Source organism: Scardinius erythrophthalmus (assembly GCF_964197995.2).
Source record: "Scardinius erythrophthalmus genome assembly, chromosome: 19".
NCBI lineage: Eukaryota > Metazoa > Chordata > Actinopteri > Cypriniformes > Leuciscidae > Scardinius > Scardinius erythrophthalmus.
In genome coordinates this window covers 8,664,875-8,692,506 of record NC_138239.1, presented here as the reverse complement: position 1 = coordinate 8,692,506, position 27,632 = coordinate 8,664,875, and the positions used below count along the sequence as shown (strand labels likewise).

At 39.4% G+C, this 27,632-nt stretch overlaps 1 protein-coding gene across 1 annotated transcript; it reads left to right on the top strand.

Moving 5' to 3' along the window:
* Positions 1-47: 47 nt before the first annotated feature.
* On the top strand, positions 48-27,004 carry sptb (spectrin, beta, erythrocytic). Its single transcript, XM_081347676.1, has 37 exons — positions 48-344; positions 4,938-5,176; positions 12,902-13,053; positions 13,144-13,317; positions 13,984-14,090; positions 14,199-14,279; positions 14,667-14,782; positions 14,879-14,991; positions 15,079-15,266; positions 15,356-15,473; positions 16,093-16,251; positions 16,391-16,693; positions 16,831-16,981; positions 17,103-17,973; positions 18,087-18,224; positions 18,314-19,073; positions 19,256-19,458; positions 20,145-20,235; positions 20,349-20,495; positions 20,776-21,045; positions 21,195-21,419; positions 21,512-21,601; positions 21,769-22,053; positions 22,230-22,360; positions 22,554-22,758; positions 22,890-23,113; positions 23,325-23,475; positions 23,644-23,888; positions 23,976-24,114; positions 24,201-24,285; positions 24,371-24,567; positions 24,741-24,814; positions 24,890-24,953; positions 25,177-25,433; positions 25,892-26,065; positions 26,204-26,246; positions 26,359-27,004. Exons 2-37 carry the CDS (start codon positions 5,020-5,022, stop codon positions 26,542-26,544), a joined length of 7,074 nt encoding a protein of 2,357 aa, XP_081203802.1. The 5' UTR covers positions 48-344; positions 4,938-5,019; the 3' UTR covers positions 26,545-27,004.
* Positions 27,005-27,632: the final 628 nt, after the last annotated feature.

Sequence of the window (27,632 nt, the reverse complement as noted above, 5' to 3'; positions counted from 1 at the left end):
GTTTTGTGGTTTTATATTTATGCTGGGCTTGTGATGTAGAGGCGGGCAGTATAAGGGTGGGGAACGCCATTTAAAGTCAGCGACTCTTGACAGGAATGCGCGTGCCCTGCTCTCAGGCAGCGAGCGCTCCTCTGCTCTTCTACTTTATTTTTAACTCTTTGGGAGGGTCAGACAGCGCTGAGGAGAATGAGCGACCCCGCGCGCGCTCCCTGCCCCTTCAGCAGCTCTCCACCGTGACCTACACCTCACCGCCTCTCATGGGATTATTATTGTCCTTCAAATAACGGACTTTTATTACAAAGACATCGATAAAGAAGCGTGTCATCCTCTTTTCATTTGTTTAGGTAAGTTTATTACATGTCAAACTGTGTATAGTTATACTAGAGCTTCTGTCTTCAGGTTAGGATTCCCAGTGTCATTCGATAGCCTATTAGGCGTATTTCGCTGTTTGTTTCTTGCTTTGTTTTAATCAAATTGTATATAATATGTTTATCTGTGAATAGCAAAATGTTTAATATCCCACTGACAGGTCTGATTATCGTTTGTGAAAGTATCGCAGTCTTATGGGAAGAGTAGCAACCTGTTGAGCACTGAACAATGTGTGAGCAGGAGAAAACATACTGACTACAAAACGATGCAAAAATGTCAGAACTGCTTTGTGAACTTGTGTCTTATGAAAGTTCAATTCTATTACAACATTCATCTCTCATACTTTGCTTTCTTTTAAATGATCAAAACTGTGAGCAACTCTTTTGTCCTAGGTCCAAGCTGGTAACCACACTGGACCAGCAACAAACCAGCTTGTCATATAAGTTTAAAGCAGTCAAGCTAGATTTTAAAACATAATGACTGGTCAACCATTGAATGACCAGTTTGGCCTGCTAAAACCAGCTACCATTTTCCAACATTTGCCTGCTCTTTGTTTCTCATCGAATAAACAAAGGAAAGCAGTTTCACAATATTAGCGAAAGAAAAACAGCTGTCACTACGTCTTTGAAATAAACCTACATCTTTGTTTTAACTTCACCTTATAGGGAGAACTGCCGTGTTGTAAACACCATTACTTACTGCTCATAACTTCAATATGACCATAAAGTTAATTTCAGGAATAGTTTTGCATTATACTGTCTGTTCTGCTTGCCTGAAGATGACTGTTGTGCCTAACTTACTGCACCTTTCAAGGAATAGTTCATTCACCTTGTTTTCGTTTCATTGTGGTATGGAAAAGAGCAGAGTGAACATTCTTTAAAACATCTCTGTGTTTTACAGTAGAAAGAAGGCCGTCGTACGGGTTTGGAATGACATGAGTGTGAATACATGACAGAATATTAGTTGTTGGAAACTTATTTCTTTAAGTTGGTGTATGTACCCACAATTTACTTTCCTTAATCTAATTAAAACAAAGAATACTCTGGTGCCATAGCGCCATGGGTTCAGCTGTTCCTAAAGTAACATGGTACACAGGGTGCGTCATGATTCGTACCACACCTTGCGGCCTCTCCCTCACACATGCATGAAATACCCTGCTGTGTTGGCTTCCTGGCACTCTTTCAGCTTCGGATGCAGAATTTTAGCGAAAACACACTGTGACATTATCATGTCAGTGATGGATATTGTATCATTAGCTAGAAATTAAAATTTTTGTTTTACAGTTATTGCCATATACTGTTATTTTAATTACCTAAATATTAAAATGTATTCAATTCTCTAGCATATAGATGTATACTCATGTAAAGGTCACCCAGTATGTTCAAATGCAAATGAGATTTAAAAGGATAATTCGCCCAAAAATTCGCCCTCAAGTTGTTCCAAACCTGTATGAGTTTCTATCTTATGTTGAACACAAACGAAGATATTTTAAAGAATGCTGGTAATCAAAAAGTGAGGAGCTTCTGCAGAGGGTAAGTTTTTAAGTGAACATCAACTTAAACTTCAATCTGTTACTCACACAAAGCTATCATGGCTTCAGAAAGCAAATCATATTTGGAGCTTGACAGTGTCGGGTCACTATATGTGTACATCATATGGAAAAAGAGCAGCATTTATATTGCTTAGAATTTCTGCTTTTGTATTCTATTGAAGGAAGAAAGTCATGCAGGTTTGGAATGCCAATGACATGATTTTCTTTTTAATGTGAAGCAGTCCTATAAAGCTGTCCCTTCTGTCTCTCTCTTTCAGTTAAGATAGTGGAAACTTTGTCCTAAACTGTATGTGTGCATGTGAGCACATTGCAGAGACACCGTACGCAGAGAGAGCAGCAAAGTTGTGTCTCTTGTGATAACGGGTTTCCCGCTGGTGGGTGGAGAATAGTTCTCTGATAACATCCCCCCTGCGTTGGCCTGATAGAGAGAGAGAACCACCTTCATCCTTCTTTCTGAGACCTGTTAGATTCTTCTCTTTCCTCAGTTTCTTTATCTGTCTGTTGATTGTCATAGATTTTTGATTATATATTTATAATTGACATCTCCACCCCTAGCACTGTGTCAGTACACTAACCCTGATGACCTACTAGAAACAGTAACATTACAGTAGGTGCATTTCATTCAGTACAGTGCTTTTTAATGGCCTAGATATTTGGAGCCAACTAGAGCAGAAGCTTTGGATTGTCTGAAGCAGCTCACTGCTAATGTTTAGCTAAGCATTTTCCCCCCAATTATACATATTTTTTATTATTTCAAAAAAGGACAGTGTACATTAATCAACATTCATTAATGTAAATGTACCCAAATTAGTCCAAAGGGTAGTTTTCATTGGTAGTCCCTTTGCCCCATTGGATGTCATTAGGCGTAAAAACTAAAAGAAAAGAAAAGAGAGAAAATGTTATTGCAAGGAAAAACGCAAGCAAATATCTGATCACGTAGTGTGTGACGAAGTAGGAAAATTTGTGAAGGGTGCTCTTCGCATTCTCTTGCTCAGAGGGGTTGCCCAGCCCCGCGTTCAGGGCGATAAGACTACACATGAGCAACATGCCTCACAAAGATAGAACTATCTTAGCAGCTAACCTTCACCCGCCATTCCACAGTAGCACGCGCAAATACACACCCTCATTACGACTGACGGTTAGAGGACATGTGCTGAAAATGGCGCCTTTGGAATCCTGAGGGTATAGAGAAACAATCTATAAGGAAAACAGGAATGCATTTATTAGTTTTATTATTTATTATTTTGTCACTTTATAGATGGGGACAAGCACAGATTCAGGAAAGGATATAAGAGGATTGACAATGAAAAAAAACACAAATTTGATCATGCATCATGAGTATCTTGTACATTTATGTACCAACATTTATGCATTTAATATCTGATTATTGCAAAAGTATTGTTGAAAACAGCGAACATGATGTTTGAGATCTTTTCTAGTTTATATTTTGTATCTTTCTAATTAAAATGTTTATTCATTACACATTTTATTATCAATATAACAATTTAAGTAAAAAGTTGGGTTACACTTTAGTTTAAGGTAGTTACACGTTACTACATGTACTTACTATAGTAATAACAGTAAATTCTGCATGATTACAACTAACCCTACAGTAAACCAAACCCTAAACGTAACTCTATAGTAAGTACATATACATGTAGTTAAGACAATGCAACTACGTCACCTTAAAATAAAGTGTAACCAAAAGTTGAATTTTAAATCAATTTAAAAATTTCTTTGTATTTGGTTTGTCTCCCTTTTGTTTTAATGACAGCTGCGCTCAAGCTGACATGAACAAAAATGATGATCAATGTTCTCCAGCATAATTTGAGAATATTCCAAAGAGCATCTTGTGCTTCACTGGAAGCAAGAACATCTGACCTTTTGTTTCAAAGGAGTTCACATGATCAGTATCACGAATTTGCTAAGTGCCTGATTTGCTTAATATGTCTAAGTTTGACAAATTTCTAACTTTCAAAATAGAGCTCAGCAGTTGGTTTCCAGAAGTAAAAACTCAATTTTTTTGGAGTTCACAACATTAATTTTCTCCATAGGGAAATGATAACTTATAAGAAATCTTTTTAGACAGCCATCGCTGCCATTTTAGACAGCGATGGTATTTGCTTCTGTTGAAGCCATGAGCCTGCATTATTCCAACTTAATTTTTTTAATTACCGTGTTTAACAGTGAAATTTGTGGTGAAAAACTACATAACCCATGATGCTGTACAGAAAATTCCTCCAATCAGAGTTGAAACAAGTAAACCCCACCAAAAGTGCTCTTTAGCCCTGCCCACTCCCATGAAACACCGCGAATGACGTAATCGAGTCGATCTCTCTATGCTCCCCGAAATACTTAAAATATTTGCTTGTATATCTTAAAATATAATGTTTCATATAGATATAATCAACATTTTTAAACAAGTAGTTTTATATTTCTACATCATTGCTATTTGCAATGCTTTAAGTGATTGTAGTTCTTTCCCTCACTAAAGCCGTTAAGTACACTGTACCTTTTGTATTTTTGTCCGATTTTCAAATACTTTTATTTCAAATCAAAGTTTGCAATTTTATGATTCACCTCGTCGCTGGTTGGTGTGGTTCATGGCTTAAAATGCTTTAGGGAAAAAAAAATCCCTATGGGAGAAATGAATGGAAAAAACAACAAAGTGGGCTGGCACTGTTGCACTCTATAGTATCAATTACAATTACTGTGGGTTCTCTTTTGGACCCCACTGTATATAAATAGGCTTTTATAATCGTAATGTGTTCTGAGAGTGTATTTGGGAATTTGTGAGACACATCAAGGGGCTGTGCACACAGGGATGCGCTTTTGCATTCTATTAATGTCTCAGAATGTGTTTTCTGTGTGAATGGCCCCTTAGGAACGAGTACTGAATTTCTAAATAATATAGTGAAATGCAAATATATAACGGTCATTAGTGCAATATCTATAAAGTTATTTTTTGAAGTTAAATGTCCAGTTAAACTCCTCCTCCATCTCTTTCTCCTTTCAGATCATCCATCTCTGGCATTCCACTGTCTTGTGTTTGTGTGGCACGCTGAGGTGTTTGGTCCCTCTCATTCCTCAGCATCTCGATGGCAACTATGACCTCCACCACGGACTTTGACAATGCTGAAATCACTCAGCAGTACAGCCGCATCAACACCCGCTTCGAACTGTCTGATGAAGAGCTTGACAACGACAACAGCTCGGCCAGACTCTTTGAGCGCTCGCGCATTAAAGCTCTTGCAGGTGAGTCGTCTCAGGTGACATAAAAATGGGCAAATGTGGTTTAGATATACAGAGGCCCACAAATGTGCGAATACATATACAGACGTACAGGCAGCTGAACCCTATCCTCTCCTGCCCCCCTGACCAGCCAGGATCATTTGCACATACCCAGCATGCCTCTGTATGACTGAGCTGGACAGCTGCCCTGCCCGTCTGTGCCCATAGCTTAGATCTCTGTAATAACTGCAGGAGCTTGTCATTTTTGGCACACCTGTGGGGTCTGTTGCTCTCAGAAACAGCAGGTTTTAAATAGTGATTTCACGACCACACTTACAAGCTTCTTTCCAGGGACTAGGTAATCCACACATGACATATGAAAACTGTTTGAGTGACAGTACACTATCATATTTTTTTTTCCTGAAGAAAATGCTTTATAATGCCAGGGTGTTGCTATGTGGTTGCTTGGGTGTTGTGAGTGGTTTCTGGGACATTGTTGGACATTAACACTTTAAACCAGTTCATTTAGTGCAGACCAGATTTTGTTACATGCATCTAAATAGCAAGAACACATGTCCAATGTAATGTTTTGTATCCAATTTGGGACACTTAATATCCACTGTAACGGAATACTTTTCTTGAGGTATGAAATGTCAAAGAGTTGCATTTTACATTAAGGAGCATGTACAGTAAGAAGAAAAATCATTTGTTAAAATGCAAGATTAATCTCTCATTTGAAATTGTACTAATTAGTTGATGTACATTTTAGAATATAAAATTAAGATAATTTAGGAATAAAGTCAGAAGTTTGGCATGGGCTTAATTGGTACTTTGGCACCATTTAAGCCCGCATGTGTTCCAAATAAGCCCACATCATTATTGATTCACTATATATATATATATATATATATATATATAGTGAATCAAACATTAGCAAAAGTATTTATATATATATATATATATAAATCCTTTTGCTAATGTTTGATTCGAGCCCTGGGTGGGATGGGTAGGTGTTAGTGGCCGGTGGTCTGGAGCCTTAAGTCGGCTTGACTGGAGTTGTAGCTGGAGTCAAGCTGGAAGTTTGACCGGGTGTATCTTGGGAGCCAAGCCGAGTTGGGGCTCCAGACTCTGGGGTGTCGGGGGTCTCCTAGTGGGCCCCCACACCGGGAGTATGCAGCCTTAGGTCGGCTTGACTCTGGAGTTATGCCCGATCAAAGTTCCACAGGAAGTGACCATATCTCGGGAAGAAAGCCGAATTAGGGCTCAATGTAAGTAAGGTAAGGTTAAAAGGTTAGTAAGGTAAAAGCACACAAAGACATGTTATCATTAAACACTTTCAGAAAATGCATCAAAGTTTGCAATCAGAGGGATTTCCTGATTGAAACACATAAGGTGGGCTTAAATGGTTCCACAGTGAGTAATGGTGAAAAAAGACAATGTTTTCCTTTAAAAATGTAAGATATGTTTACAAATACATGCATGGAGCTTAAATATACTGTGGACTAGTGTCATATTAATTTTCATTGTGCCCACATTGAGAAATGTTTTTTTTCATTCAAGGTTAGCTTGTGTTGGCTATAGTTTGCATGTGTTTTGTGGCGCTGTACCATTCAAGTCCATCTTAAAAAAATTATAATTTTGATGAAAATAATCTTCTCTACAAAACAATTTATGATGTATGTATTTGTAAATTAATGTAAAATGAATCACAAAACATTTATTGTTTGCAGTTCACATGCTTAATTCTTTGGCAGTCTAGCCTTTCTGTAAGGCTAATTGGTTTGACCTAGAGATTAGCTTTGAACGCAAGCTAATAAAACTCATCTTTCCAATTAAAGGAAAATGATATAAAATGATAAAGTACTATTTGTTCATACACAAAAAACAATACATTTATCTCTTATTTGACATAATAGCAACGTATATATAGTTACCAAAGAAATGGCTGAAAATTGCAGAAACGTGTTGATTTCTGAAGGGTCCCGAAACACCAAAGTTTTGAGGTGACTTTTTTTTACCTTGAAATAATGTTTCCAAAATCGTATCAGTGGTTCATCAAGTCGTAACAGGGTGAAAGGCACTTCTGGATTCGTTTTGCAGCCCTATATCTGCTATAACCACACTATGCAAGTTTGCCAAACCGGGTCTCGTTTCTGTAGTTCGAATGAGACATAAGAAAACTACAAATTTGACTTGCTTTAGTCAAGCGTTACAATAGTCATTATTTAGTTTTTCTTCGTTTCTGATGTCGCAATACATCATACTTTCATGAAATCATGCAACATACTCTACCTTGTCTGTGGACATCGTTCATTCCAAAGCCGGTGCTAGACAAAAAGCGAGCATGCGTGCGACGGTAGGCTGGGGGCGGCGAAATTATTTACGACAGCAGTAATGGGCAATTCCGCTTCCAACCTGTAGGGCGGCCGAAGAGGAAAAGTTCCTTAGTGTTGCTTTAATGGCTACACTTACCCTACTCTCTTCAAGTACACTTAAATGGCCTTTTATTTAATCTGTAAGTAAATTTTTTTCATTAGTGAGAGAGTTTTGTGAGAATGAATTATGCACAGTTGTTTAAGGCTACGGGTCTTTTTGTTTGAAATGCATTAGTGATGGTGAACTCGAATTCAGGCCTGCTTCTTTAAGTCAAGTGTATGTTGCTGAGCCAGGGCTGGTGTGATGTGTTCTGTTGGTGCGTCTCTGCTCTGCTCTTTCTGTAATGCAATTAGAGAGAGTTAAAAAGTGTGGGCGAGCGAGAGAGAGAGAGAGAGGAGTGGTTCCCATTCTTCACCTTTGATTTACAGCCTTTGAACAGACACGCATCCCTCTGAGTATACTAAGTACACTTTGAGTACACAGTCATTAATACATTTGTAGTTGGTATTTACATCAGGGCCAAAACTGCTTATGCACGCACTTGCAGTCTGACATCACATTGTATTTGTAACACAAATCAACACACACACATACGCCCATCAGAAGACATTTTAGATGAGTGTGTTTGAGTGTGCGTTATGGGGCAGTCAGGAACGGGGGCATATTATATGCATGGCTGGGGTGCTGGAGAACCACTCCATGTGCTACTGGGGAGAGGCACAACAGCATCATTGCTAAGTGAAGAGTGAGTAAGGGAGGGAAGAAGAAAGAGAGGGAGGGAGGGAGGGAAGGAGGGAGGGCGAGCGATAGGACGGGAGAAGATAACAGAACTCGAGACAGAAGGAGGGAAGAAGAGTGTCCTGTTTGTCTCGTTCTATCCCTGGCTGTGCGTGTTGATTTAACGTGGTGAGGATGAGCAGCCCCTGTTTGTGTCGCGCGGTGCCCGTGAGCCAGACCCGGCTGAGGGAGGTCAAACTCAGCTTGAAGACCAGCAGAGAGACCATTCCGATCCGCCCTACCCCAGTCGTCCGGGAGGTCAGCAGCCGGCATTATACCACGGTGAAAGAAGTCCCAACCAGGACCAATGCACCAGGCAGCCGGAGCAGGAGCACCCCACCAGTTTATAGGGCCCAGAGCAGGAGAGGGGCCAAAACCAACAGTCCCCACAATCGTGAACCTGAGCACCTGCCAGAGAGGAATGGAACTTTACTGGGCATCACATCTAAAGTAGCGCCCATGACTTTTACTCCAGTCTCCTCAACCTCATCCTCTTCCTCCTGCACCCCGAAGGGCCATCGGCCTTCACCTCCACGATCCTCACCATCTTGCCCGCTGTCCCCGTCCCGGAGTATGAAACGAGCACGCTGGCTGAGCTACAGTGCTTCCAACATTTGCTTCAACAACTCCATCCTGGATGGGCGCTTCAGACAACTGCAAGGTAGTGTCCTGATGGAGTTTTTCCCTCCCCCCTCAAAGAGGGGGCAGTCATTCCCGACATACCCCTTTAGTACGCCACAGGGGAATTGTTGGATTAGGTAGAGATCCGGAGAAGTGTGTGGGAAGTGCTTTAAGGTGGTTTGCTAGATTGTTTTCTATTGGCCGCTGTGGGAACTGAAACCTGGTTTTGTTTTTTTATGAGCAGTATTTATTAATTTCATTATTTATGCTGTATATATGCCCAATTGCTCACAGTGTTACCTCTAAATATTTATTTGACTAACTAATAAAAAGACCATTCAGTGCAAAAAATACTACTTGTCCCCCCATCAATCTTTTGAATTCTTGCTGAATGACGAAGTGATTGGTACATTGGCAGACTAACCACCATCTACTTCTTGTCTTCTGCTATTCTTGTCTCTTTCAGGAATATGTTTTCTTTGTCTATCCCTTTCTGTGATTTGGGGTATTCATCATCGAGGTCTCTTACCTCACTTATTCAGCGCTGTTTATTTTTAGAAGAAGTTGACTGTCACTGTTAATTTGTGTAAAACTGAGCTTCCCGTTTCTCTCTGATGAGAGAGTTCTTTAATGCTGTGAAGCAGAAAGAGAGTAGTTCAGAGAGATTGTATTTTATTTATCCTAATATTTAGATGCATTATGAATGCATAGGGATGGATTTAAAAAACAAACATGCACTATAATTTGAATACTATTCTCATATTTTTGCTCATACATAGGGTTACAGTGTTTTATAGAAACCCATTTTAGAGTAAAAAATAAAGTAACTGTGAGATAAAGTTTAAAATAAGAAATACAGTAAAAAAAAACTTAGACTGTGAGATATAAAGTTGTAATTGTGAAATATAGTCACAACTGGTGGATATAAAAATGCAGTTATTAGAAATAAAGTTGCAAGTACCTAGGACATGGATGCTGCCTAAAATTGAGCGGCTTTTTGCCTGATGGACGATAAAATGGGTAGAAAAATCTTATTTAGATTGAAGGAGGGATTTGAGCTATATCTAAAGACAAGAACATCATAAAGACCACTCAAAATGCTTACATCATGGCTGCATGTTTTACATGGACAAGCATGAAAAGGGAGGGAGGCCGCACTATGCTTAAATATATTTAATTTTTATTTTTATTTGCACAGACGCATTTCGGCACTGAAGAAGGCACGCGCCGAAACGCGTCTGTGCAAATAAAAATAAAAAATAAATATTTAAGCATAGTGCGGCCTCCCTCCCTATTCATGATTATCATTATTTAGGCCAGCACTCTTAAAGTTGACAAGTATACTTGAGTGAAGCCTGCTCCTATCCACATTTACTTACATGGACAAGCACCACTTGAATTGCATTTAAATCTATTGCTTCTATGCGTCTACCCATCACACTAGCTTGTAGTGTACAGGGAAAATCCATCAATATAAATATTTCACAGACCTTTCGTGTGAGCTAGAGAGAATACCAGAGATCAGCAGGACCCAAGCAAACTCTATTTAGACTCACTGCTGTTCTAATGGAGAGGAAGAGAGAATCATTTAGTAGAGGTTAGATTGCAGTCCTGCTGTACAAAGTGTGAACAGGAAGAGGAATCATTTGGCAGCATTTTGGTCATGAAATATTTAGTGTTCCCGGGCTTAGCTCTCTTATTATGCTTTAGCACATCTGGAGCTTTCCTAACTCTGGCAGGAACATGGTAAATTGCACTTTAAAAAGTGAAACTGTACAGCTGGTGCCTTAGAGAGCTTTTTCTATCCGACCTGACCCTTAATAATTGCTTTTCTCTGTGTAACCCCATAAGTCAAGCTTTGGCTGGTTAGCATGGCCTGTTAGCCCTGGCTATTAGATGCTGTATTTACACCATCTGGACACACACCCACACACAAAAAACATATTTCCATTGATAGCTGTTTAAACTAGCCATTTATTCTACATACAGTATATTATTATTATTTTCTATTTTTTTGAAAGCGACTTGTATTCATATGTTTCGTTATATTGTAGATGTTTTCATGACACAACTCAGTATAGCCACAAGTGAAGGGCTTGGGACTGATTTCCAATCACTGTTGTTATGGCAGCATTTTCCTTTGACTCCAGGGTAATTAACCACATGGACGGCTCAAGAGATTGGCGGAAAAAACATTTGTGTCCATAATTGAGCAAGTATTTTATTATAGATCTGAAAATTAAAGCTATTTTGTCTATCTACAGATGTGTCTTTCAAGTCTGTTATGCAGAACAAACATTTTGTAATATAAAATTGACTAATCTTAACACGGATTATTCCTGCACATGCTCAAAACTGGTTCAGACATCATGCATTACACATTTGAATGATTATTTTTTTTCATAGCTTTGTGATCCAGATGGAGGAGACATGCTTCCACACTGTAGTTTTTCCATTCAGGTGATATGGAAAAACTTCAAGGTGAAGTCGAGACCAGTTCATTTAGTCCAAGTCCAGGCCGAGACCTGAGTAGGTTGAGTCTGACTCAAGGCTGAGACCAGATGAGGGCCGAGTCTGAGTCAACACAGGGACCTTTGGAAGGTCTGAATGATTCAGACAGTGTAGATATTCTTTCCTTTGGGGTGAATGAAGCCTAGTTTTGTGTCAGTGCCACACGAATCTCCGCAGCACACACATACAGTAGTGTGCTCTGGTCCAGAGACACAATAGCACAGAGCAAATCATATAGACGAGTTGGCACAGACCACAAAATGTATCCAGTGTTGTAGTACTTGAATCGTCTCAAGTTCAAGTGAAGACAAGTCCATGACAAGACTAAGATATTGAAAATATGGTATTGGACTCAAGTCTGCTCTCAGAAGTACTACACTGAGTTAAACTAACATTGTAATTAAATTAGGCTACTGTTTTGTGTCTTTCAATTGTATGTTTGTATGATAGTGCAAAACCGAGATATATGTTGGCAGAACAAGGCCATATGTGACAAATAGCCCCTGACTATGATGCTGAACTGTTTATCTGTAGTTTACGCATAAATGACAAGGTAACGCCTAATGGTTCTAGGCTTAAAAGAATGTATCCTTTCCACTCTCCACCCACTTCGAATTCTAATGTTTTTCCTTTCGTCTTTTTCTCCCTTCCACTCACTCTATTTTTTCTACCCTCTTTTTGTCATTTACATCCCTCCATCCTTCCAGTTTTCTGCAGCCATAAGATCTGAATCATTTATAAAACACATCAAGAATGCACATTTTTGTTCTTTTTGTGGTAGAATCTTAAATAAACGTGGTACTGCAGAAGACTTGCTCAGGGAAAACACATGGATATAGGCCTACATACACTTTGAAGAATACATATACATAGACTGTATTTGAGTAAGTAACTGTATGATTGTGACAATATGAGCTGTCTTTTTACTTTATAACTATTTTGCTCTACATATTCCTTATATTGTACATCCATTCCCAATCTAAAAGGGTGAATCTCATGAAAACTGTCAAGAAAGTTCTAATTTCACTCCAAAAGCATGAAAATGAAGCCTATTTTTTAGGACCCTTAAGATTGTTTACATTGTGACATTATTTTCAGTACTAATTTGCACACTAACAATTAAGAGCATTTACAGTGACTGTTTTTTTTTTTTTTTTGCATTTGTAAATTACATTTGTAAGCATATTTATTGTACTGAATTTAAGCTGATATTAAGAAATTAAATACTGTGTCTGATTAGGATGTCTGAATGCTTAATTGCCATCGCAATGAAAAGTCTTATTGGTCCTAAAAGTAGACCTCTTTACTTATAAAATATATTATTTGAGATTTTATTTTGATTTCTTTACGAGATTCATGCAAACATTATCATTAAGGTTCCATTAAGTTTATTTTCCATTCAAATAAAACATCAGAAGTTGATAGCAGAATAGCTGAATGTTCTTCTCTTGCTGTCCAAACCAGATGAGCGAGAGGCTGTCCAGAAGAAGACTTTTACAAAATGGGTGAATTCCATATTAGCCAGAGTCAGCTGCCGAATCTCAGATCTCTATCTAGACCTGCGGGATGGTAGAATGCTCATCAGACTACTGGAAGTTCTTTCAGGGGAGAGACTGGTGAGTGTGTTTAGTGTGCAGCCTTGAATTGACAACACTACTGATGTAATTCCAGTAATGTCTTTGATTGCCCATCTTTCCAACATTCAGCCCAAGCCGACCAAGGGCCGAATGCGCATCCACTGTCTGGAGAATGTGGATAAAGCTCTACAGTTTCTAAAGGAGCAGAGAGTGCACTTAGAGAACATGGGATCACATGATATTGTAGATGGGAATCACCGGCTCATCCTGGGCCTCATCTGGACCATCATTCTTCGCTTCCAGGTCAGCCCATCATTCTGATCAGCTTTATTCACTCTGTGCATCTAAGTATGATTTAAACTGAATAACAAGGAATAAAGAAAAGTTTAGATATTGAAACTATCATACAACATTGCACTGGCTATAAAACATACAGAACAATCCAAACTTTCTGATATTTACAGTAGACCTAGAGTAGAGTTTTTGTATTGTGTCTTATGCTGATGGAAAAAGCTTACATTTATTTGGCTGATTGGAAAAGCTTATATTTATTTTTAATCTCTCAGTTTGATAGCAGGATATTTTTAGCCCAGCCACTTCAAACTATGTAGTCTGCTACATAATTCAGATCCTCAAAAATGAAAGGAAACAGACCGGAATGGGAATTGTTGACTGCTCTTTATTCTGCCTGGTTCCCACAGCAATGTACAAACTATTGAGACATCAAAAGTCACGATCTAAATAAAGTAACAATGCCTATGCATATCCAAGAATGGATCCAAGATCCATATTACAGTAGCTCTTCTAGTTAATTTAGAGTATGTTAAATACTATAAGAGTTTACCGTTTTATTATTATTTCTTTTAAAAGCTTTAAAACAGAAGGTATGTCTAATTGACAGGAATAAGTTATGAATATAGTTTAAGTGGGATTTATTTAAGTTTTTGTTCTTTCCTCGTATGCATACAGATTCAAGACATTATAGTAGAGACAGGACAAGCTGACCAGACAGGCCGGCTAGAGACCCGCTCTGCCAAAGATGCACTGCTCCTCTGGTGCCAGATGAAGACTGCGGGGTAGGACAACGATTGTTGTATTTTAGTAGTAATGAATTTGACAGCAAATGCTCTATTTTTATTATGTGTTTGCAGATGGATTTGTCTGATATTATTTTGTATCTGCAGGTATCCCAATGTAAACATCACTAATTTCACCACAAGCTGGAAAGACGGCATGGCTTTCAATGCTCTCATTCACAAACACAGGTGATAAATATCAAGAGAAAAGATCAAATTCAAAGACAAAATATAAATATTGAGACAAAAGATAGCTTGTGGAGACATTGCTTAGTGGTTAGGAGAGATGCAATGACACACAATCATATGGATGTAAACTGTTTCTTTCATTCATTGATCAAGTTCCTCAAAGACCAGTTTTACAGGTAACAGAAAGTTGACACTTAAATGAAACATAACTAAAAACTCAATTAAACCACCTGAGCAATAAACAAACAACCACTGAGAAATTAAACGTATCCTGTTCTCCTCTCTTGCCTTGGCATCTTTATACTATTCTATCAATAAAAAATAAATAAATATTAACCAAATAATCTCTCCTCTTCGTACTTTTGTATTCTCATTTCCCTCCATCAGGCCAGATCTGGTGGAATATGGCAATCTACAGAGGTCCAACCCCACTCACAACCTTCAGCAGGCTTTTAACGTAGCTGAACAAAAACTTGGTGTCACCAAGCTACTAGACCCAGAAGGCAAGTAACTGTCCTTTTGACTATTAAGTTAAAACTTACAATAATTATCCTCCCATTATGGAGATAGATAACATTTTTATATTGTTTTGTTTGCAGATGTGTTCACTGAGAACCCAGATGAGAAGTCCATAATCACATACGTTGTTGCATTTTACCACTACTTCTCTAAGATGAAAGCTCTGGCAGTTGAGGGCAAGCGAGTTGGGAAGGTGCAAAATATGAGCCAGTCCATTCCCATGTGAATATGTGTTTAATTCAAGAGTACATTTGTATTGATCTATACTCAAATTCTCCAGGTGCTGGACCAGGCCATTGAAACAGAGAAGATGATTGAGAAGTATGAGACATTGTCATCAGACCTGCTAATATGGATTGAGCAAACCATCATTGTGCTGAACAACCGCAAGCTTGCTAACTCCCTTACAGGTGTCCAACAGCAACTGCAGGCTTTCAACTCTTACCGTACCGTGGAGAAACCACCTAAGTAATTCAGGCTATTTATGAACAAATGTTTCTTTTTTGTAGGACTGTTAAGCATCCAACTAAAATTTATTTTTAACTCTTACTCTTCAGGTTTCAGGAGAAAGGTAACTTGGAAGTACTGCTGTTTACCATCCAGAGCAGAATGAGGGCCAACAATCAGAGAGTCTACACACCCAAAGAGGGTGCACTGGTGTCGGATATCAACAAGGTGAGACGCTAAGATTAATGCTGCATTCATTTCAACTCATAAAGTATGAACTTCCAACCTCCAATTAGGGAAAGTGCAATCTAATGCCACTTAAAGTCAGACTTTGAACTTGGAAACAGAAATCTACAACTGTGATTGTATTGTGATAAAGGTGACATCATGCAAATATGGTTGGACCCAGGGAATAACTAAAATACATCAATGCGTCAACATTCCTATATTACTTTACAATAGAACCTATTTGCTTTTCTGTTGATAAATGTACATCTACAAAACCAACTTGTTTTTTTGTTTTGTTTTTATTCATCTCTATATCTTCTAAACATCAAACAATATAATATGGTGGTTATCTGGTGACATCATGTACTGTAGGAATATCTCATACCTGACTTTGTATGGAAGGCGCCATAAGCTCCAGGAATGACATCAATCAATTCATAAGAAAAACTTTTATGAATCAAAAGGACACCTGCTAGTCCCAAACACTTTGGTTATATTTTCTGCAGGCACAGTGACAGAGGTTGAACATGATAGTCATTCCAGTGGTCTGAGAGGCTCTGAGCTGTTAGAATGTGTGTGTGTATGTATGTGTGTGTGTGTGTGTGTGTGTTGTTCTCAGGCTTGGGAGCGGTTGGAGAAGGCAGAACATGACCGTGAGCGGGTCCTGAGAGATGAACTCATTAGGCAGGAGAAGCTGGAGCAGATGGCTCGTCGCTTTGACAGGAAGGCAGCCATGAGAGAGACCTGGCTTCTAGAAAATCAGAGACTAGTTGCACAGGTAACTAGCTTTCCACAGCTTCTGTCATTGTAAGATGAAATGTGAAGAGAGCCTTTATATAGATACCCATCTTTTCATGGTTGCAACACCTGAAGATTAAAATTAATGGTCATTATTTTGCTTGCTTTCTACTGTGAAGGACAACTTTGGCTATGACTTAACAGCAGTGGAGGCAGCTAAGAAGAAACATGATGCCATAGAGACAGACATTGCTGCATATGAAGAACGCGTTCAGGCACTGGTGGCACTGTCTAAAGAACTGGAAGCAGAACGATACCATGATGCTAAACGCATTGATGTTAAAAAAGACAATATCTTGAGGCTGTGGGACTACCTGCAGGAGCTCTTGAAAGCTCGCAGAAGTCGTCTAGACAAGAATCTCACCCTTCAGAGTATATTCCAGGAGATGCTCTACATCATCAGCTGGATGGATGAAATGAAGGTAGGAATAGTGAATAGCGTGCTTGATTTATACAATTTGATTTATATTATGCTAATATTATGGTTGCATTGCAACTCGTGTAATTGAAGCAAAAAATAATAATTTAAACTATTTCTTATTGGACATTTGTTCTTCAGAACCAACTCTTGTCCCCAGACTTTGGAAAACAGTTATTGGAAGTGGAAGACTTGTTGCAGAAACATTCATTGGTAGAGGCTGATATAGCGGTGCAGGCAGGAAGAGTACGATCAGCCAATGCAGCTGCTCTTAAATTTGCCAATGGTGATAGTAAGTACAGTTAAACCCTTATGTACTTAGCTGTTTACTTGGTGATATAGGTGTGAAGTAGTCTTTGTAATCTTTACACAAGATTCATTGTCATTTTACTTTTCTGCTCTTAATTGTCAAGGTTATAAACCATGTGACCCTCAAGTGATCCATGATCGGGTACAGCACTTGGACCTGTGCTACCAGGAGTTGCGTGCTCTGGCAGCTCAGAGGAAAGCCCATCTTGAGCAGTCGCGACGGCTTTGGAACTTTTTATGGGAAATTGCAGAGCTGGAGAGCTGGATTCGGGAAAAGGAGCACATTTTCTCTTCTCTTGACTATGGTAAGGACCTGACCAGTGTGCTGGTACTGCAGAGCAAACACAGTGTCTTTGAGGATGAGCTTGCTGCCAGGCGGGACAGCTTGAAGCAGGTGATGGACGAGGGAGAGAGCATGATCCAGGCCAAGCACTTGGGTTCCCCCAAAGTGCAGCAGCGCATGGATGATGTGCGAAGACAGTGGCAGCAGCTGGAGGAACTGGCCGCCTTCCGTAAACAGAATCTACAAGACACCCAACGCTTCTTCCAGTTTCAGGGTGATGCTGATGACCTCAAGGCCTGGCTGGTTGATGCTATGCGGCAGATGAGCAGTGACGACATTGGGCATGATGAATATACTACCAAGCGACTTCTTAAGAAACATCGTGACTTAAGAGATGAAGCCGCTAAGAATGGTGCCACCATTGATGCTCTATCCAAACAGGCCAATGCACTTCCGGAGGAATTAAGGAACACACCAGACATTGAGGGGCGTTTGAATGATATCCGGGATATGTATATTGAGCTTCTGACCCTCTCAGACCTGAGGCAGAAGAAACTGGATGACACCATGGCTCTTTACACTATCTTCAGTGAGACGGATGCTTGCGAGCTCTGGATGGGCCAGAAGGAGACCTGGCTGGTTGGGCTAGAGACACCTGAGAATTTGGATGATCTAGAAGTTGTACAAAACAGGTATGGCTATTGGTTTTATGAACCCAGGGACATTACTGTAAGTGTGTTTCATAAACTGGGAAACTAATCCAATTTATGCCACTTTCATAAAATCCTGTTCTGTTTGTTGGCAGGCTAAGCATTCTTGCTCAAGAAATGGGTAATATGCAGGCTCAGGTTGATAACGTCAATAAAGCAGCCAAGCAACTCGAAGACAGCAGACACCCAAAAACAAAACAAGTGAAAGACTGTCAAATTCGTCTCAATAAGAGGTAAGAGTTATAATCCTGGATATGAATGCCAGTTTCATTCAAAATACTTTAGAATTGGTTTGTAATGTTCCTTTTTTCTCTTCTCATAGGTGGGAAGCTTTTAAAGCAATGGTGGAGGATAAGAAACGTAAAGTGGATTCAGCCCTCAGCCTACATAACTATGATCTTGAATGTGATGAAACAGAGTCATGGATAAAAGAGAAGACACGAGTGATTGAGTCTACACAGGACCTTGGAAATGACCTGGCTGCAGTCATTACCATTCAGAGGAAGCTCTTTGGCATGGAAAGAGACCTCGCTGCCATCCAAGATAAGTTGGATTTCCTGCATGATGAGGCCCAGAATCTTGTGAAGGAACACCCAGAAAATGCTTCTGAGATACTTGTCAGACAGGAAGAGTTGGACGCAGCATGGAACTCCTTGAAATGTACCTTGAAAGACCGCGAAGACTCTCTTGGGGAGGTCAGCAAGCTGCAGACCTTCCTACAGGACATGGATGATTTTCAAGCCTGGCTGTTCAAGACACAGAAAGCTGTTGCATCTGAAGATATGCCTGATGGTTTACCAGAGACTGAGCAGTTTCTGAGTCTCCACGATGCTGTGAGGGATGATATGGATGGCCACGAGGAAGACTACCATCGTGTGAGGGACACGGGAGCAGCAGTCATTCAGGGCCAAGAAGATGATCCTCAGTACCAGCAGCTGGAGCAGAGGCTGGAGGGTCTTGATAAGGGCTGGGATGAACTGCACAAAATGTGGGACAGCCGCAAGAATTTCCTTGATCAGGGTCTTGGCTTCCAGCAATTCATGAGGGACGCCAAGCAGGCTGATGCCATATTAAATAACCAGGTATACATAAACAGTTTTCATCTATAATCAAAATAGATGTCATTTTGTTATGCTGTCTTCTTATCATTGAGAAGAGTAATCTTTGGGGAAACCTATTCTTTGCAAATTACCTTCAAAATTGCCAGTCAATAACATTGTTCCTCCCTTTTAATTTGCTCCCATTTTTCTGTACTTTTTGAAAGGAATACACTCTAGCCCATGTAGACAAGCCTGACACCCTGGATGGAGCAGAAAAGGCCCTGAAAAAACATGAGGACTTTGTTACCACCATGGATGCTAATGAAGAGAAGATACTCAGCACACTGGAAAATGGTCAGAGGCTGGTGGACAGTGGAAACCTTTACTCAGGAAGGGTGAAAGACAAGATGGGCTCCATTGAGGATAGGTATGTTTTTTATATATTATTTGGTCTATTTTACATCCAAGGTCAGACATAGAATTTTTTTCTGTGATCTAGCATATGAGCTATCCACAAAAATGAACTTGCCATTTTATTCTAAATTCTTCATAGGACATCATAGGACAAGTGGTTTGAAAAATGGATCAATAGGTGGATTTTCATTTCAATATGGATTACCGTGACAACAAAACAATTACATAAAGGCCTTAGAAATATATTAGCATGACAATAATTATATTTAAATATTATATAAATTGGCATGATAAGAACATCGAATACTTGACTGTTGTAATCCCTCAATGTCAGTGTAATTCAGAAAACAATCATAGGTTTCTTTTTGAAGTTCATGTTAATGCTAACTCAGCAGTGAGTGAGATAAGCATTATTCTGTAAAGGAGTAGACTGCATTACCCCTATTTGCCCAGGCAGTCTGTAACTCCTTAAGATGGGCGCCTGCCCTGATGGTTATTGATCTCTTTGTGAAAGTACACCTAATCCATGGGGTTATGTTGCTCTTTTAAAGTGTTCTCTCTAAAGTGGAAATGGAGGAGTAAAGAAAAGCCATGTCAATGTCTGCTAGTGTTCATTTAACCATATACAATTTTTACACCAATTTGCAATAGAGACATTCCAGTAAATAACCCAAGTATTTTTTGTGTGTATGACTTCAGGTACAACAAGAACAAAGACAAAGCCAAGGAAGTCTCAGGGAAACTCAAAGACAACAGGGAACTTCAGCACTTCCTTCAAAACACCCAGGATGTGAGCAATACTTTACTCAATTTTCACTGGCAAGATCTCACAGCTTTGCTTCTAATAAAATGTTCTTTGTGATATTTTCTCTCATTCAATAAACATTTACTTCTCTCTTTTAGCTTACACTGTGGATAAATGAGAAAATGTTGACTGCACAGGATACATCATATGATGAGGCTCGAAACCTCCATAGCAAGTGGCAAAAACACCAAGCCTTCATGGCAGAGCTAGCATCAAACAAGGATTGGCTTCATAACATTGATAAGGTATATAGCAATTGTATGTGTTCCATATCTATAATTTAATGATTTAACAATATCTTTCATAGACAGACCTACCTTGAGCTCTGATTAATTGTTATTAAATGATGATATAGGATTCTGATGAAGCCTTTGGTCCACATTATTTTAAATCGTGTTGAATAACATATACAAAGTGGACAGGCCCCTTCTCCTGTGTACCATAATCCCAATAATTCCTTAGTATCAATGTGTTCAAATGAATGGAAACAATTATGTGTGCATTGAACCATGCTCATATATTTAGGAGGGACAGGAACTGATGGAATCAAAGCCTGAGTATGAGCCTATTGTTATGGATCGTCTTGCTAAGCTTCATGAACTATGGGATAAGCTGGAGAGCACCACACAAGAGAAGGCTCGGCTGCTGTTCGACGCAAACCGCTCTGAGTTGTTTGATCAGAGCCTGGCTGACGTAAAGAAATGGTTGGCTAAATTGCAGCAGCAGCTTCAGGGTGATGTGGACGAAGAGGTCAAGGATCTTACCAGTGCCAACATCCAACTGAAGAAGCATCAGGTGTGACATTAAATTTGTGTGTGCTACAATTCTACAGTAGATTACCTCACTTAAGTTACAATTATGGTGTATTATGGTCTGTGCATTGTTCTTCCATATCTGATGTTAGCTTATAAGATACTGCATAAATCTGCCTTTTTCTCTCCTAGATGACAGAGAATCAAGTTCGGGATCGTGCACGGGAGCTTGAAGAACTTCAGGAAGCTGTACAACAGCATGCTTCACTTAGAGAGGACCAACCCGAGTTTGAGGTTGAGCAGCAAACTCTTCAGAGGGACTTCCAGAAGCTCCTCACACCTCTTGCCCAACGCAGGGGCAAGCTGGAGGCTGCTAAGGCAGTGCACCAGTTCTTCAGAGATCTTGCAGATGAGATAGTATGTACATACATAGCATACCCAAACTACAGCTTTTCATTAGTTTTTTTCTAAAGAACTCTTACATAGAAGTTTTCATTTGTGCTCCTCAGCTCTGGGTGAACGAGAGGTTACCAATAGCAATGTCAGAGGATCATGGCAACAATCTTCAGACTGTTCAACTTCTGCTGAAGAAGAACCAAGTGAGTTTTCCATTTTTTCCCCAGTTACCCCCACAAATCATTCCTGATCATCAATTACTTGACAACATGGTCTATTTCTATAACTTAATATTGGAAATCATTTATAGTATATGTATTATGCCCCCTTCACCCACCCCTTTCATATACACCATTCATATCCTGTACAGTCTCTACAAAAGGAGATTGACGGTCACCAGCCACGCATTGATGAAGTGTTAGATCGTGGCCGACGAATGATGGCAGCAGCAGAGGGCAGTCCACAGGAAGAACACATGTCTGAAGAGATGAAGAAGCTTGAGGAGGTGTGGGCAAAGCTGCAGGATGAGATGGACAAACGTAGAGCACGGCTCTATGGCTCTAATGAGGCCCAGCAGTATTATAATGATGCAGATGAGGCTGAGGCCTGGATAGGGGAACAAGAACTCTACATGATTGCAGATGAAACGGCCAAGGTAAGACTATGACAGACTGCGAGAGCCAATGAATAACAGTATTGTTGCTTTATGTTTTAAAAAAATCTTCAAAATGCCAAGTTATGTCAACTCTGTGCTGGTTCCAAATTCTTTGTCCAGTGCTGCCATAAAAGCCATACTAACTGTCTCTGACAATTATTCTCTCTGGATTGTAGGATGAACAGTGTGCTTTGATCATGCTGAAGCGACACCTGCTTCTGAAGCAGACAGTGGATGACTATGCTTACTCCGTCCAGCAGTTGGCGGATCGTGCTCAGAAGATGCTGGCTGAAGAGCACCCAGATGGGTATTTTTAACTGACTGCATGTCAGAATACATGCAAAATATATATATATATATATATATATATATATATATATATATATGAATTTATTGCATATTGAGATGAGGGGGCCAAGCTTAACTGAACCATGAGGCAGTCCAATGCAAGTTAAAACACTCTATAACAAAGATTAATCTCTATTTGTCTGTATGTAAAGTGAGGCCATCATCCGGAGACAAGGACAAGTTGATAAGCAGTATGCTGGGCTGAAGGAGCAAGCAGAGGACCGAAAAAAGAAGCTGGACCATACATATCATCATTTCTTGCTGAGCCGTGAAGTGGAGGATCTTGAGCAGTGGATTGCAGAGCGTGATGTGGTGGCCTCTTCACAAGAGATGGGCCAAGACCTTGACCATGTGACGGTAAAGCAGAACTTACCCACAAACATAAGCACATTTACTACCTCTCACACAAAATAATGTCTTGTCATGTACAATGACATATTCAGCACTAGTATATTGTGTTGTTAAAGTCATACTTATCAATATTTTAGATCCTGCGAGATAAGTTCAGGGAGTTTGCACGGGAGACAGGGACAGTGGGTCAAGAACGTGTAGACACTGTAAACCAGATCATAGATGATATGATCGAAGGAGGCCACAGTGAAGCAGCAACCATGGCGGAGTGGAAGGATGGAGTCAATGAGAGTTGGGCAGATCTGCTGGAACTCATTGACACTCGTGCCCAGCTCCTCACAGCCTCCTATGACCTTCTTAAGTAAGTATAGTAGAAGTAAATGGATTAAATGTCACTTAAGAGTGCAGTGCTTTTATCAGATTATATTATTACAACTGACACAATGTATCTCACTCAAAAACAAGCCTATGAAACAAGATTATAATTATTCTACAATACCTTCACTTGTGTAAGATGTTGTATGGAGTACAGAAATTGACTGGAAAACATAATGTACTGTGAATTTGGTCAGGTATTTTGATGATGGGAAGGAGTTGGTCGCTCACATTGAGGAAAAGAAGAATGAGCTTCCTGATGATCTGGGTGAAGACTTTAGCAAAGCAGAGTCGTTCCACCGAATGCATGCTGCATTTGAGAGGGTTATAAGCTCCCTGGGCAAACAGGCAAGGAAAACACATTACATGAACAACTGGTGGTCATAAATAGTTAAATGTATTCATCTCAAGAAATCTCTGTGCCTTGTACATATTTATAAGTCAGTGGCTTTTATAGAAAATGTCAAATGTTATATATTGAAAAGTTTAGGATGTTCCATATTTCTCTCCTTGCAGGTGAAACAGTTCCAGGAGACTGCAAATAGACTGCGTGCCCAGTATGCTGGAGATCAGGCCACTGCTATTCAAGCAACTGAAAAAGAGGTTGTGGGGGCCTGGAAGGGCTTATTGGATGCTTGCGAAGGTAGGAGGAAGCGACTGGAGGATACAGCAGACAAATTCCGCTTCTTCACCATGGTGAGAGACCTGCTGGCCTGGATAGAAAGCATCATTCAGCAGATAGAGACACAGGAAAAGCCACGGTAAGAAAATGCATCATTGTGGTTATCACAGTAGAGGTGTCCATGTTCCCCTTTTTAATGAGGTTTGTTTCTTGTTGTCCACTGAAGAGATGTCTCCTCAGTGGAGCTCCTAATGAAGTATCACCAAGGAATCCGTGCTGAGATTGAGACCCGTGAAGCAAAGTTTAATCAGTGTGTAGAGCTAGGTCGGGCCCTCCTGGAACGCAAGCACAAGGACTCTGCAGAGGTAACCAGACACAGGAGGTAGCAGTGTAGCATTCTGCCACAACAAAGTGTCTGGCAGAAGACATTCATTTTCATTTATACTCACAGATTAAGGAGAAGCTGATGCATCTGGTTGAGAAGAAGAAAGAGATGATGCTCAAATGGGACGATAGATGGGATTGGCTTAGACTTTGTAAGTCCACAAATGTCAGCATACACAAATGAAAAGACACACAGGAATAGTGCTCACAGCTGCTTATAATTATATCTTCTTCTAGTGTTGGAGGTATGTCAGTTTGTTCGGGATGCATCTGTGGCAGAGGCTTGGCTGATTGCCCAAGAGCCATACGTGGCGAGCAGGGATCTAGGCCAAACAGTGGATGAGGTCGAAAAACTGCTCAAGAGGCATGAAGCCTTTGAGAAATCCACTGCTACATGGGAAGAACGTTTCTCAGCACTGGAACGTCTTACAACAGTATGTGTTGTGTGTGTTTTTAACTTTGACTTGTTTTAAACTCATCCTACACCATTTGTGCTCCAGACATTAATAATACCTCAATTCATGTGAATTGTTTGCAATGTCAGGCACAACTCACATTTACTTCAGAAAATGCAAAAACGTTATTGACTATTTATAATCTGTTGTAGTTGGAGCTGTTGGAAATCCGGAAACAGCAACTGGACATAGAACAGTACAGACAAGAGGAAGAGAAAGACAGCAGGTAAACATAAGATCTGGGGAACACATTATTCGCTTCATCCGTATTTCATATTAAAAGTTGACATTTGACCTCCAGGAGAGAAGACACAGGTTTTGCAGAGGAGTCCTCACAACTCTACCCCACAGAAGAACAGTCTCTGGTGAGTTTACGTTTTGTATTAGAATCTTGCCATCTTTCTCTTCATTATACTAACAACATTCTTTGTGTCAGATACTGTATACTTTCACATTTCATATTGTCATCTCTTAATGTAAATACAGCCTGTAATATTATTTTACTCCTTTTTGTACTGAAATTTTTTAAATGTAATAATGTAAAACTTATTAATTTGTACCTGAACTTTGTACTCATGTGGTCTTCAGTCTGGTTTAGGAGTAATAGAGCCTAGTTCCGGCGGAGTTGATGGCACAGCAGGGGACTCCACTGTGCCTTTGATCTCAGAGATGCAGGAAAGTGGCTCACTAGAGCTGGACCCTTCCACATCCATTCAGGTTTCCAAAGAGACAGAAAAAGCTGCTACACTTCCCACTGAATCTTCACAAGTTCAACCAGTCTTGATGGAGGGAACTCTAGCCCGCAAACATGAGATGGAAGGACATAATAAAAAGGCATCCAACAGGTTAGCTGTTGTTTTTGTTGGTCAGCAAAATTATTGGTGTTTGCTGAGGTATCACTATTACTATTGGTGAAACTTTGAACAAATTCCTAGCCCAAAGTATTAAACTTCAGCACATAACTCACATGAATAATACCTCAAATCATGCTGCAAGTTGAAGATATGATAATTGTTACTTCTATAAGTAAACAATCTTGTAATTTTCTCTTGGCAGACAATAAAACAGATAAAAATACTACATTATATATTGAAGGACCCAAGCAATATCTAGAGACCAGAATATCACAGCGACTGGGCTCTTTTGACCACTGAGAACCACACAGAACACCCTAGCATTGTTGCATTTACATTTTCAGAAGAAATCTATTTGTCTTGAATCTTGATTAAGTATAATGCTTCAAGATACATTTTTAATCACAGTAAGTAGCCATCATTTACCAATCAAAACTTTCTTTTCTCAGGTCCTGGAACAACCTTTACTGTGTGCTTAAGCCTGGACAGCTCTCTGCCTACAAGGATGCCAAGAGCTTTAGTCACAGTGTCACTTACCATGGTGAGGAACCCCTGACCCTCACCAATGCTTCATGCGAGATCTTGACCAACTATAAAAAAAGGAAGCATGTGTTCAAACTCCGGTAAGGGTCTTGGCTATCAATCTTTATAATAAGTTAAAAATAAAATGTAATATACCACATTGTTGTGAGATAGTGAGGTATATTACATATAGGCCTTGCTTACCCGTTTTATCCTTGTTCCATTTCCTGGTTTCTTAGACATGAAGATGGAAGTGAATATCTGTTCCAGTGTAAAGATGAGGTGAGCTATTGAATGCTTCTTCCAATTAGTCCCTAATTTGTAGCGTAATCTTTGAAATAAGCAAGTGAACAACTTTAATGATGGTATATGTGTTTTGTCTCTCTGTCCACAGGAGGAGCTCCAGAACTGGACTCAAGCTATAGAGCAGGCAGCACAAGCTCTGACAGAAGAACCAGTTGCAGGACCATCAGGAGTGAAGGCACAAACCCTACCTCCACCTTCTTCCACTACTCTAGAGGTCCCCTCAACCAAGAAGGACAAGGAGAAGAGGTTTAGTCTGTTCGCTAAGAAGAAATAAACTCCTGGACAGAATGTGACACAGGTGAAATGGAACAGATTAATAACACCATTTTATTTTTTACATTATATTAATTTGTAAGAATTTAGCTATATGAAATATAGATTACACTGCTGCCTGTATCTAAGCTAATGAGGCATTGCTAATGTCCACATGTATTGCTCTTTATGTTTTATTGTGTTTTCCTATACTAGAGTCACATACCACATTCACTCTGTATACAAATAAAAGCACAGGAACCTGATCAAATTTAACCAAAAATATTTGTAGGAAAAAATGTTTTCTTTTTGTCTTGATTTTTTTTTTATGTATTGAGTTTCTTCTAGGCATGCTTCAGTATGTAGTTTGACTATAAATAACATGCATAGTTTTGTTAATCTGCCTTATTTCTTTAAAATGGTTGCAAATGTAATACTGTGTTCTTTGCATTGGAACTTATAGAATTTTCATAGAGACACGGGAGAAGCGTTTCCTTTTGTAAATGGCGCTCAGCTAGCAGGGGGTGTGGTAATGAAGGTGCATGGCATTAACATGCTCTATATGCAATAAGCACAGTGTTTAGTGTGCTTTTAGACTGTCATAAGTGTTGTAAAAGCTATTTTCATCTATTCCAACAAACAAATGAATATTAATATTATAATAATATTATATTCAAATGTGAACATATTAATGCTATTATATATTAATTCATTAAGAAGTACAGTCATGGTACTAAAGAAAAGACAAAAATGAGGGGAGTTTTTTTTTGTTCCAAAACATCAGCTATGTTAAATATGACTTTTTCAAAGCATGAACTGATATATTTATTTAATATGGTGCTAAATGTTTAATATAAGAGTTTTACCCTCTCATAACTCAGGTTTCCCAGTATGGCGGTCACAGGCCTAATCACCTTATAAATACCCTTACACTAGGGCAGCAAAACCATTATAAGCACTAAAACATATCTCTCACATCATCATAATAAAAAATTCGAAAGAGATGTGTACAGCTTAAATAATGCAGTATAAATCAAACTTGGTAGCCAATGAATGTTTAAAAACATGGAAAATATTTGTAATACAAATATGAATGTAGAAGGAATGGTA